General features: G+C 40.4%; 1 protein-coding gene across 1 annotated transcript in view; it reads right to left on the bottom strand.

The window, feature by feature from the left end:
• Positions 1 to 1577: 1577 nt before the first annotated feature.
• The window catches only part of LOC109478127 (protein bicaudal C homolog 1-like), a 55199-nt gene continuing 42886 nt past the window's right edge, over positions 1578 to 13890 (bottom strand). The window contains 16 exon segments of the mRNA XM_019779619.1: positions 1578 to 5428; positions 5656 to 5755; positions 6958 to 7115; positions 7302 to 7434; positions 7860 to 7988; positions 8216 to 8284; positions 8648 to 8807; positions 9098 to 9263; positions 9712 to 9819; positions 10028 to 10112; positions 10238 to 10354; positions 10356 to 10474; positions 10878 to 11048; positions 11438 to 11639; positions 11980 to 12111; positions 12481 to 12690. Coding sequence (XP_019635178.1) covers positions 5307 to 5428; positions 5656 to 5755; positions 6958 to 7115; positions 7302 to 7434; positions 7860 to 7988; positions 8216 to 8284; positions 8648 to 8807; positions 9098 to 9263; positions 9712 to 9819; positions 10028 to 10112; positions 10238 to 10354; positions 10356 to 10474; positions 10878 to 11048; positions 11438 to 11639; positions 11980 to 12111; positions 12481 to 12690 — 2181 coding nt within the window. The 3' untranslated portion in view covers positions 1578 to 5306.

The following is a 13890-nucleotide window of genomic DNA, read 5'->3' as shown; positions in this document are numbered from 1 at the left end:
AGAAGTCTGCGAAGGAGGCTAATATATTATGCACACGTGCAAATTCCAATAGGTGTTTTTGTGCCACGTGGAGAAAAACAAAATGTAGTTTTTGTTACAGCATTCTTTTTCAGAAATATGAACCCACACAAATCGAGACATACAGAACTGTTCAAGCACACCGCACATGGAAATGTATTTTTTTTTAAAGGCGGCAAAATTGACTCTTCAAAGTTTGTCTCAGTGAATGGCCACTCGGAATTAGAGAACTATGTCATTTCTTTCTGAATATAAGTTGTTAAATATCACATGTTCTGTTTGCCACGGAACAATGTTAGACAAATAGTTTGTTGTTACCTGTACGAAAAGCGAAGTCGCCTTTGAACCACGCTCTGTCTCCAAACGATGTCGCCATTTTCTTGTCTTCTCGAAAATTCACCATCTCGGGAACATCCGCATTTTCTCCTCAAAACATCACGAGAACAGCATAATTTTACCGCAAAAAGTTCACAACATTCTACTGTACACTTTAGAAAGACATTCCTCCGAAAAAAACTCGAGAAGGTACACTGAAAGTTGTACAAAAATAGCATCCCAGAGAATACTTCTGTACCAAACCACCATTTTGAAGGGACCATGCCAAATGAGTCTTTTTACACAGGTGTGCAAAACGGCCTTGTCTAATTAATATGGTGCTGTTAGTCTAATTACGAAGACAAATTCAATCTTATACATGAAAAACGGTTTAGAAATATACCATTCCTATTACTCACATAGTTTTCACGAATAGCTTTTTGAATACAAGGCTGCGGAGTCATATTAAAGTTACTGCTTACAAGTGGACGCTTACAAGTTACAACGACGAAGTGCATGGATCAAAAGCGGCCTCTAGCGTTTCAATTGATGACTGCACCATAATGGCAGATTTACCTCACTGCGTGTTTGCCAATTTTAAAGGCAATAAAAATGGACGACTTTCAAAGGAAAGAATTTGACTGAGTCAGAAATATAGTCTAAGCATTTTTTGTCTGTCTGGAAGAGTAAGATAGTGAAAGTTTTTTTATTAAATTTCGCCTATTACAGGTTGCTTAAATTGCTGCACCTATTACTGCAGTGATTTTTTGGCCGCTTGGCGCGTTTTTGATCCATGGCGATGTCACAAACTGTTAGATAGGAAGTAAGTCAACAGTTGACCTCTGTCTTCATGTTATAGTTTTGATATCTAGTGATCTGGACACGCTAGGGTCGTGAATTGTGGTTGTCATAATTTGCATACATAATGAGAAATTGCTATGTTAATTCCATAGTGGTAACTGCTGGGAATTTCACATTTGCATCATTAAACATAACTTATTCAAATCCGGACCTTATGTGTATAATTCATTTACTTTGTCTAAGATAAGACTGTCATTGGGTGGAGAATATGATCAATTGATATAACTTGCACAAATGTGGAAATTACTTGCACAATCAATGTGAAACACTTATAATCAGTTGGCTATCTGGTCAAAGTATAAGATTGTGGAACTCCTGTTATTTCTCATCACGAGAGTAATGCAAGAACTTTTCCAAAGAAAGAAAGACATACACATGAAGTATAGACTGCAATATGTTTAATGAAAAGCTTTAACAGACAGTAACATTTAGGCTTAACCTTGGGTATTTAAACATTGACATAAATGATAGCCAAAGCTCACTTTGGCCTCTTAACAGTTATCAAAGCTCTTAGATTCGGGCCAGCCAAAATGAATGGAAGCAACGAGCTACTTCTAGCTATGATGTAACGTTTTCGTCAGAATTCCAAACTGTGGACTGATGAATTTCCTCTGCTGAGTTCTCCGCAGAGCTCCATGGAGGTAATTCACAAAGCCCATCTCAGAATTCTACATGTATGCTCAAATGAAGCACAGGCAAATAACCAAAAGGATTTTTTATAACAATGCTTGGAGGCATAGCCTGCCTATCTGTACTACAAGCATGACTGTTTCCTTTTTAAGACATTATGAAAATATTTCATGTAAAATTAGATTAAAGAAATTCATAATTGTTACTACAACTTGGAAGCAATTGTGATAGAATTCACCTTGCTTGAAACCTTTTGACTTCCATAAATCAAAGAAACATGATGACACTACACAAAATTCAAACATATTTCAAAACACACTGATCTGTACACAAATACATGTATATCGTGCACTCTATATTATGTCTAATTAAGTGGCAGACTTTGAAGAACATAATGCATCTCTGGGAAATTAATGTGACAACTGCGCCAAAACTTAGAATGTAGTACTAGTATTTCCAAACACAGAAACATTTGACATTACTAGGATGTTATCAAGGAATGAAAATAAAATCATTGTTCATTAAAAGTTTGCTATATTCCACGGTCTGCTTTAAGAACTGTCCTCTGATAAAATTTGATCTTTTCATCATTATTTGAATATTTGAAACCACTTCTCTGCAAGGCAGCCTCTTAACATGCAAAGAAGAATAGCTTTTATATGTTCTCTTGATTGTTGTCATATATTTTGATGAATACATAATGATGTTACCAAGTAATGTAGATTTTTGTGACTCTTCACCACCAGCCTGGCATAAGTCCAACATAAGAATATTATAACAAATTTGTTACAAACAGAGTTTCAAAAGCCTTAAAATGCTAAGGAGTTCGTTGATCAATATTACAGCATTCAAACAAAGACAATGTGGCTAATATTACGTATATATAAACTTTCATCTCATATGTTTTTATGAACACTAGTGATCACAATGTGTGGATGCTACCTTTGTCTTCATATTCATACATAAGTAACCACACTATGGCTCGCATTCAGTGGTCTTCACAACTACTTATACCTTTAAATCATTCAACTAAAACAACAGTGAAGGCAATATCTAACAGCCGATGGTCACAGTAACAAACAAGCCACATTCTTACACCCTATAAAGGCATTTTACGGGTGCAAAGCTACAAAAAAATAACTTACATAGCAAGAACAGGAGTCTTTTTAACTCACAACTAAGTACCATATCAGGTAGCAAGTCCTGTGCTTCTCTGAAAAATACTTTTACTCTGTACACAGATTGCCTTTTTTTTGTACACTTCTTGTTGACCACATTCTTTACTTGTGTTCTTGTCTTCACACTTACATATATTTTCCATATGCATATTTACGTAGGGGGTGTGTTTCATTCTCCCACCTGGACGACGTACTAACCAAAACAACTGACATACAGCTGACTCAATGACGATGCCTTTTTTAGGCGTTTTCAACTCTTCAGTTTGAAAAGATAATTCACAGTTAATGACCAGTAGAAAAGTACACTTAGTTGCCAGGATAGGGAGTTGTCCGGATGTGTGATTATATCCACCAACCTGCCTGTGATTGGCACTTGTGTTAGAATAAGCTCTGATTTACGTGGAACACCATGAGTACATTAATCATGCCAGGTATAAAACTGAACTTGCAAATCTGTAGAGTAGGCTCTTACATTCTCAGGGAAGCCATCTTGTAAAAAGAAAAAAACACAGAAACTAATTTTCTGGTTTCCGCAAACAAGTTACGCAGCTATTCGTAAGGCACAGTGACATGATTTTGGCCCCAAAGTCGGGTTTTCCAAGTCTTGGAAACAAATTGATCAAATTTGGTAGGAAACCAGAAATCTCTCCTAAATATCGTATGAGACTTCAGAAAAGTAATGGTACAATTTTCTGGAACAACTTTTATTCCAAGTCCATTTTCTAGGCACTGCCTAGTAACTTTTTTTTACATATCAAACAAACATTTCTTGTCCTCCTGAAAACATCACAAAATAGCTCCCTGATGACTGTAGCAACAGACCAAAGTTTTCTCAAAAATACAACTACACCTACATTTTCTAGTTTAGAGTGATTCTTAGAACACCTTTCTCAGATTAAAATGTTTTTCCTGTTGGCTGAGTTATCCCAAGCATCTCCCAGTTTTCCCTGTACAGGTGAACTGGTTGTTGACTTTGTACTTTCTAGTTACTCCATTTCTAGACGTATGAGCAATGTTCTCTCTAATAACTTGCTTAGCCAGAAAGACCTTTCAACCACAAACCACATACCAGGCAAATCACAGCTGCAGCATTGGTGCACTCTCACACAGACAAAGTTGTTCTGCATCAAGATTCACCTGTGTTTGTGTCCTCTACTCTAAAATTTCTGAAGCACATAATGTACTAAGTATTTTGGAACACAACATCTCCACATTGGGCCTGTCTTATTGTTCAGAACTCAGTATATCTACTTGATAGCACATATATATAGTTATATATGTATATATAGGCAAGACATGTTAATGCTAGAGACATAGATATAGGCCTACATTTGCACCTATAAACCCCTACATTGTGCTCCTTGACAGTGGAATGTTGCTGTCTATACTTATTGCTCTAATCACCTTGTGGAAGAAGGCACTACATTAAGTACATTGTCACATCACTAACATCGTGTGACAACTACGTCGGAAATATGGGCTACAATTTGAGAAAACTTTAGTCCTAGGCTGCTACCAGACTTAGCCAACAAGATTTTTGTCATTTGTTTGTCACTGACATGGCAGAAGACACATGTACATGTAGTTGGTGAGGTGGAATGCACTAACATGTTGGATATTTTTCCTGTCACTTTCAAACAGGCATGTACAACAGAGCACCCCTAAAGTCTAATGGTTCTTTCCACATTTCTTGTGCCTTGCAGTTGGTGCTGGGTTAGCATGGAATATTCCATTCCCAACACAGGGGTTGTATTTGTGAACATCATTAAGTACGTTTTGGGACAGAGAGTCATACTGACTTTGGCCACATCCATTTCATTCAGAGGGGTGGTTAAAGTAACTGTGGCACTTATAAGGTTGGTTGTGTGGCCGTTCAAAAGGACACTTGGTCAAAAGTAGATCGTTCTCTCCCTGATATCTTGATTGGAATGTTCTGGTGGGAGCTCGAGGGTGATATGGTGAAAGTACTTTGTCGCTTTTGAGCCACACAATTGAGATAAGGCCACATAATTCCTAGAGTGTTTCCTTACATGAATGTCTACCGTTAGCATACCACCTTTAAATCAGCAACAGCTACTGGCCAAAATAGATGGAACTGGCACGTCACATGACTCTATCTCACCTATCACAGGATTTTCCTGTGTGTCACATGAATTTCACCAATCAGGGGGTTCTACCTTCAGTGCTGTCAGTTATGTCCACAAATTTACAGAAATTTAAAATAAAAAAAGGTCATCAACCATAAGTATTGATGTCCTCTGTGTTCACGTGTTTGGTGGGGTCGAAGGTCGGTGGGGTCAGAGGTCACCATGGCAGGGCACTGGAGAGGTCAGGATTGTGCTGCAGGGTGGATCTGCCGCTCAGGTCACCGTCGAAGGCGTTGGGGAACGGGGTGAAGAGCGACTTTCGTCGGGGTTTGTTGAGATCTGGGGGCAAAGAGAAGTTATAAAATAATACACTATACAGTGATTTTTTCATGGTACTATGTACTTCTATGTTCACAGTATTCACAGTCACTTCTGTACAGCGAACTGATCAGTACCGCTATCTGATTGCCATACTGACCAGAGGCAAGTTTACTTGCATCTGAATTCATCCATTGTTCCTAGTAAATATATGCAAGCATTACCAATGAGTGAAAACGTTGGCATACCTGATATGGCTAGAAGCATCTTCCGTCGTGCACCAAACGTGGTGATACCAAGTTCCTTAAGGTCCTGGTCTGTCAAGGTCATGAATGTCTGAAGGTCGATCTGGAAGATGAGAAGGCATTGGTCCATTTGTATAGCTTAAATAGCAAGAAAGCACAACCTCACTAGAAAGGCCGACATTTGCTTGGGAGCAAATACAGCATATTTCAGTCCATCTCCCTCCCACGCAAAAGTGGACTATTCCAAACTTACCCCAGTGCAAAACTTTCAAAGGCTCTCAAATAAATGAATTAAATAGTAGCTATATGTAATTAAGAACAAAGATGCTAGAGCAAGCACTTTGGATCTCGAAAGCTTTACTAATCTTATTACAGGAATGCAAATACTAACAATGATGAGATTTGATACATTTTGAAGGTCTTGGGCACATAAAATTGAATGTGTGGGTCATTGCGCACGACTTACGTGCAATGTGACCCCAGGTAACCCGCAAATGGAACACGTGTTCCATGGCCAACGGCAGATGGAACAGGCCATTCTTTAGATAGAACGTGGAACGGGTACAGCACTTTTGGCCCTTTTTTGGTCTGAAATAGCCATTAAAGTCCCCTAAATGAGTCATTTGCAAGTGGAGTGTATGCCAAATATGTGACAGCTATTCAGTAGACACATGTTCAAGGTACCTTTATACCGAATTTCAGATCATTTGGTTGTAATACCAGGGCTCAGGATCCAAAAGTCCATTTTTTGTCGAAAAATGCCCCAAAAAACCTTCATAAAAATTTTTCAAAGGCATGTATCAAAAAAATGAAAAAAACGCCTGGGGGTATTGGCCCACTCTACCTCCATGCCAAATTTCAAGTCATTTGGCTGAATGATGGCGGAGTTGAATCCCTTTGACTGTTTGGCAGGAGGAGAAGAAGAAACATGAGAGAACACAATATATTTCATCCATACCATATATGGTATGGACTGAAATATAATAACAGAGGATATGTAAAATTTACTGTTTATTCAGCAACATGTTGAAATACAAGAATAAGACTTGAGAAAATTTATTGTGTCTATCCAGATTCTTGTGTCCATCTGATTTTGATATCTCGTGTTCTGGAGATGGTATGGTCACGGTTTTTGGGTGGTAGATAGCGCTTGTACATCAGTTTGTTAAGATCTTTGAAAGAGGATAATCAAGAAGTGGCTGATGGATGATTGTCTTGATCTTTGGTATGTACATAGCCTAAGTGATGCTTGACATAATCAAAAGACAATTACACAAATCAGAATGTATGACCAGTGCTGCTTACCTCCTGTTGCTGGAACACATCAGAGTACTTGCCCAGTCCTAGCTTCATGAAGAGGTCGGGGAGGTCAGTGGCCTTAAGGTCGTTGTCACAGCTCCACTTGGTTTTCGAAGGGAGCGACACACTGTCTATATAGTTACTCGCACTCAGAGAGAAATCATCTGTAAAGGAAACAGTATTGGAGAATTGATACAAAATTCATAATGTTATGTCAGTGAAAATAATGTTGTCCCATAACAGGTCCAACATCCATATCAAAAGTAAGTTTGATTTGTAAGTGTGCCCTCTGGCAAGTCTCGAAAGAACTGCAGCAAATCGTGTTGACTAATACAGATATAGATACTTACATTTGTGGGGAGGCTTTCTTCTGTTCTCTGAGGTGAAGTCTTCCTGCTGAGGAAGGGAGGATCCGTTTCTGTCTCCCCAGGGGCTGACACTCGGTGGGGAGGGTTCTGTGGGGCTGGGGGGACCACTGGTCGACTGGAACAAGGACAGGAAGGGGACATGACAATTATGTTACAATGTTACCTTTACCATTTCAGGGACCTGTGTGAAACAAACTCTCTACTGAGAAAAGGCAACTTACCAACACAATGGTTTTTAAAAACAGACTGAAATATGACAGGTATTCATCTTTGATTGTCTTGACCATAAGTGCTATGTTACTCGTTTTAGGTCAATGTAATTTGTTTTATTTCTTGTGGCAGCTGTAATCTTTTATGTATTCAGGGACACCTGTAAAAAAAGTCACAGGCCTGAGTGTGGTCTACCGGTAAAATAAATACTGACAGTACAATGAAATATTACCGCATTGATGCATGTATGACTTAATCAACAATGGTACATACACATCCACATATCTAAAATCCATTAGGTCCCTTGTTAATGTCTGGTGCAAGCCTCACCTCGTATGTTGCAGGTAGTGTTGGGGCCTTGTAGGAGGGACGAGCCGACTCAAAAGCCTCCTGCGCCACACAGCTCGGCATCGACTTGGAGAAGCCGAAGCCACTCCACGTGTCGGTGGGCGTGCGCACCTGACAACAACCAACAGGCAAACTGTAACTTCCACATTTTATTTATTTGAATCTCACATCTTGCACTTACTAACCATTTTGTTACCAGTGTTTCAAATGCCACATTTTGAAGTCAAGCAAAAAAATACATTATTTTTCTTCTTATCATTTTAAGTTTGATAACTTGACCATCTCAAAGGTGCCTAACCTGCTAACTTATACAAACAGCTACAAGTTGTTGGGCTTACCTGTGTCACCTGAGGTTTCTTTTGCATAGCTTTGGTGGCTTGGAGCTTCTTTCTCTCATAGTCAAATGCCTAGAAGACATGAAGAAACATATGGTATGATCAAAATCTGGCTTCCTTAGTTACTGTAGCATTCAAACACTACAACTACAATCATTAAATCAAGGAATTTGTCTTGTCTGAAGAACTTGGTGACATGTTGGCACATTTCCATCAAACATTGTGTGGAATTAAAGTACATGAATGACAACAAAATGTGCAACAAAAGGAGTGTTTAGTGTACCAGCCAATGCATTTCATTTTCATATACATATACTACATCTAGCTATTCTATTAATTTATTTCGTGTCTTTTAAAAACTCAATCAACTCAAACACAATTACACAAGTTAACATTAACAAGGCATAAATCAACAAATAAATTGACCAAACTCACCGTCAGCTCATACGGGCTGGTAAAGGACAGATTTTGAGATGACCTCAAGAATTTTTCCCTCTCCCTTTCCAGCTCCCTCTCTCTCTCCCTCTCACAGCCGGGAGCTCTCTTGTCTGAGCAGTCCGACTCCCCAGACTCCGAGGACCTTCTGTCTGCCATACTGCAAGAAACAGACAGGGTGTGTTTATAAGAGAGGTCAAGACTTACGAGAAAGAACAGAGAAATTTTCATTTTGTACAATACTAAAGGCATTTATTAACCGCAGACTTCTGTGTACTCTAGTCCTTTAACCAATTAAATTTCCTAGTATTTTGTGCTATCCACAATCTTGTTTTTGCTCCATATTTTGTTTCATGTCACTCCATTTCATTCTATTTTGCTCCATTTCATGCCATTTTGCACTTTCTGTGCACCCATGTGTGATAACAGCAAAACCCATGTTGTACTTACTGCAGCTCAGCGTTCCTAACCCCGGACACCAGCTCCACAGTTTGTTTGTTGAGCGAGGCGAGTTTCCTCAGCATGTTCAGGTCGGTGGAATTGCCGCTGGATGACGGGCTGTGGTTGATCACCACGTCCACAAAACTGTTCCCAGACTTCAGCATTCGGACTTCCACTGTGAAGGAAATGTTAGCGTTAGAACTGTCACGTTGGAAAATATCTCAAATATCACCTTTTGATGTTGCTACAAATGACAGCAAGTACCCTAGATGCCAACCTATTTAGCTTTAGTATGCTCTTTTAGTCACTTCCCTGGGTCTGCACATGTTCTCTCCATCTGTGATTTGAATATCTGTTCAGAATTTGAACGGGTGAGCCGATTGGCCAAACCTGTGCAGTAGCATAATGCCATCTCATCAGCAGAGGCTGGGACCAGTGACAGTTTAATTAGCTCATTTTGTTCCATCATCACCAGATGGATATAATATGTGTGGGCCCAGTCATTTTGGGAAGCGGGCAACTAATAGAGCATACTAGACCTAAAAAGGGTGGCACCCAGGCTACATTGCAAGCTCATATTATTCAAAATCTGCACAGAAAATTTAAAGGAACCAGAACCCTACCATCCCCAGGCAGGCCGGGTGAGCTGGCTCTCCTGCCGTTCTGTTTGAACTGGTCCACTGGACTCCGCCGGGGGCTGCAGCCGGGACTACTTGCACTGCTGGGGGGGACTGGGGAACACATAGGCACAGTTGGTAGCTACTACATGAACTAGTCTGTGTTATACAAGCTCTCTCACTATTAGCTACACAAACTAGCCTGTTTATACAAGCTCTCTTACTACCAGATGGGCCTCCTCTTACTCAATTACAAGATATCAGATCGAAAAGCGATAGGTTTGGAAACTCTACTTCTTAATGTAAAAAAACATCCTCTCACCTTGGTCCCCAGTGTTGGGTGTAGGCACTCTCACAAAGGCACTCGCAGTAGAACTGTATGTGGGGGTCTGGTAGGACACGTGTACCTGACAAACAAGCATGAAATGCCTTTAAAAAAACTGACCAAGATTCATATATAAAGATATAAAAAGTACCATGAAAAAAAATCAGGAATTCCAGTAAGTTGAGAACTGCTGTACGGGTGCCTGACCTTGTCATGACTGGTTCCAGGGTGGTTGGCTTTAGCCAGGATGTCTGCCACCTGACTGGTGACGTTGTTGACCTGTCCGTCCAGGGGGGCCAGCCCCGGGGGCGGCGGCGGGGAGGGGTTGGGGAGCCCCGGGGGGTGGGGGAGGGGAGGGGGTGTGGGTGGGGAAGTTCAGGAACCCTGGGCTCAGCATCAGTCCACTCAGCTGGGTGGGTGTGACCATCGGTGGGATGGAGTAAACTGAGAAATAAACAAAAATGACAAGTTACCATAGCAACTAAGTCTTTCCTTACCGTGATTTAATGACTGATCACTCTTTACAAAATCTCATCTATCATTTTAAACATTTTATGTTGGTACACCTTCACCAGATGCAAGATTATTATTTTTTTTTAATTCCAAATTACTGCAGAGTGGAAGTCGTTGCCACTAAGTACAGTAGGGGCAACTTTAAGTTAGATGTGCAAAGGATAGGAATGACATTGTTGAGTGTGATAGACAGCTGATGCCACATGGCCCAGTGTGTGTGTGTGAATCTGGCATGTTACGCGAAGGGCATTTGTACCGGCTATACATATAGAAACTTTGGAAAATCAAGTGATGACAACTAGTATTTTTCCCAGTGTCAGAGCCTCATATGTACCTGGTGGGTTAGGAGGAGATGAAGGCCCCCATGTGCTGGGGCTAGTCGTGCCTGGTGGCGAGGGTTGCGGACTGTGCAACGGGCTAACGTGACCGTTAGCTATCGACAGGAGTGAGGCCACCGAGGTGGGCGTCGTGTTGATGTTAAGAGCAGCATTGTAACCAAAAATACCTGCAAGATCAAGAGAACAACAACTTGAGAATACTGTGATTCCTGTTTTTTTTTTCATGGTACCTCTATGTTTACTGTTTTCATGATCACTTTTGTACCATGAACTTATCATTCACCATTTCAAGTTCGTCAGTCTTTTGCCCCCCCTCTGTAATACTACAGAAGCTGAGTGACACTTAGTTATCAGAACAAGTCATTGCTGCCCTAACAAAGGTGTCAGACAGTTGACAAAACGTTGGATGTGAAAACCCACTGCTTGTTGAATAAGGAACTGTCTTAATCTTGTAAAGACTCTTGCCAGCATGATGAAATCATTTTAATACTTTTACTATTTATTTTGATATGTTTGAGGATCAAGATTTCACAACATCTATACGCCCTCCCCTTACCTAGTGAGTTAAGACCTAAGCTTCCGCTGGTGAAGCCGTTCATGGTGGTACAGGACGTCTTGACGTCGGAGCTGATGTTGATGGTGGGAAGTTGCGGGGACGTGCTCGGCGGGATGTTCTCACTCTCCTCCAACCCCAGCAGACGACACCGTGCCCGGTACATGTTCGGAGCGTTCCGTTCCACGCTCTTCACAATAACCGACTGGATTGGTAGAAGAAGAAACTTGGTTAATCTTAAATTAAAGGTAGGCTCTGAGTACATGTGTTTACTGGCCACACTTGATTTTTAGATAATGATAAGCCTTTACAACTAATGGGTAGATGGTTTCTGTAGGGCTTTAAATAATGTGGCTTTAATCAGTTACGTGGCTTTTAATCCCATTTTGTACCCCATTTTAAACATGGTTTTTGCACAAGAAATAAACATGTTTAAAACATGTGTGTAATACACACTGCTGCCCCCATGTGTAAACAGAACCTTGTCCACTTGAAGTCGACTCAGATAACATGTGTAAAGCAGGCTGTAGACATGTTACAAGTACCTTGCTTGGTTGCTTGGGTTTAGGTTTGATACTGATGAAGACGTCGAGTTCCTCCATCAGTCTGGCCATCTTGGACGTGTCGACCTCCACATCTTCCTTCATGTCAAACATTAGCACCAGAGGTAGGCAGCCCTGGGGGGGGGAGGGGGGCACAAAAGGACAAGTTAAGTTTTTCTTTGCTTGTTTAGAATCTGCCAGCCTAAAAGCTCAGGCCAGAGGTCAGTGCCTAATGTTGAAAATCTGACAAAAATGAGATAATAAGGAACAGAACATCTATGATCTGGACTAGGTATTGTTCCCTCAACCTACTGAAGAGAAAAGAGATGAAACAGAAACTGGTCATTATTGTCATCATCCTTCTTGTATCTTCTATGTGTTGCTGTTCTTGTGTTGTTAAAATGTTTTTATAGTTGACTATACACGTCATATAGGAGAGGCCTTTTTGCCCAATCCTCTTTAAATAAATGTGAATAACAAATGAAGAGAAACTGTTGGACGTACAATCAGCTGCTGCCGTGCCAGATACACCGACTCGATCCCTCCTGACACAAACACCATGCTCTTCTTCTGTGGGTTGTTGGGGTCGGGGAAGTGGATGCTCGCGCCGGTCCGCTGCATGATCTGTTTAATCTGCATCCCGCCACGACCAATCATGAACAAGTGGTGCTGCGTCGCGATGTCCAGCTGCGTGCTGACGGGGATCGTGATTTGCTAAAGGTGGGAAAACAAATGTTTAGTTGTTTGTTTTGAGACTTTGCTTATTCATGAAATAATAAAAAAATAATCACTGCTGGCAGCTTTTCATTAAGATTATGAGGGAAGAGTTTAGGGTCCTATAATTATGGGTTCACCACACCACGAAGTGGTGGTGAACCCATATTGCTTTTTCTGATGTTTCTTCTTCTCCTTCTCCTTCTCCTTCTCCTGCCATTTTTTAAATGGATTCAGCTTCTTCATTTTAGGGCCCAAGGTCCTGAAATTTGGTATGGAGGTACAGTGGGCAAATACCCCTAGGCGTTTTTTAAATTATTGTGATACAGGCTTTTAGAATGGTTTTATTTGAGTTTTTTAGCTGTGTTATAGCAAATGTATTACTGTCGTTAGTGTGCCTTGTTTACCACGTTTGGGCATGAGTCATCACAATGGAATGCAGGGCATCAACCAACAGGCATGCAGCTTTCCTCTATTCTTCTTGCTGATTGGCTGTTGGGATTTAACTTGATCAACACCTGCACAGAGCATTTCCACCTGCACAGAGCATGTCTGTATTCAAGTGTTTTGGTAGGTATTTCAAGATTTTCTGCTCCAGCATTGGAATGCGGGGCATGAACGTTTTTTTTTATTTTGAAAATCAACAGTTTGCATTATGCATTAAAATCTAACCATAAATAGGGAATAGCTATCCAACTCGTTGTTTTAGTTGTATTTTACTTCATATTATAGTTATATCAATGTAAATCATTGTTTCCCTTGTGTTTCTCATTCTTTCCCTGCCATGTCGTAAAATGTGGTGAACCCATCGCTGTATTTGCTCCAAAGCAAATATTGGCCTTTCTAGTTCAAATCTAAAACTTCCCGATGCAGCTTTTTGTCTCTTCATCTTTTATTAGAGACAAAAGCTACGCGAAGAGACAGTAAACCAATTAAAAACCTTTTAACTTAAGTGGAAGGGTTGCACTGCGTTTCATTTCACCACCCCCTTTTCCCAACATATTCACATCCAGAAAAGACATAAATGAATCATAATCTCAATATGATACTTTTCCCAAAGTAATTATCACAAAACTGATATAATCACCAACAAAAGAGAATTGATACTAAAAGATTAAACAAAAACAGTACATTTATGCTTAAGTATTGAAACTATATAGCCTGGGTTCCATCCGCTAGCGACTGTGGGAGCGGACGTAC

Source organism: Branchiostoma belcheri, unplaced genomic scaffold (genome assembly GCF_001625305.1).
Source record: "Branchiostoma belcheri isolate BF01 breed outbred unplaced genomic scaffold, Haploidv18h27 scaffold106, whole genome shotgun sequence".
Classification (NCBI taxonomy): domain Eukaryota; kingdom Metazoa; phylum Chordata; class Leptocardii; order Amphioxiformes; family Branchiostomatidae; genus Branchiostoma; species Branchiostoma belcheri.
This window is presented reverse-complemented; position numbering and strand designations above follow the sequence as displayed.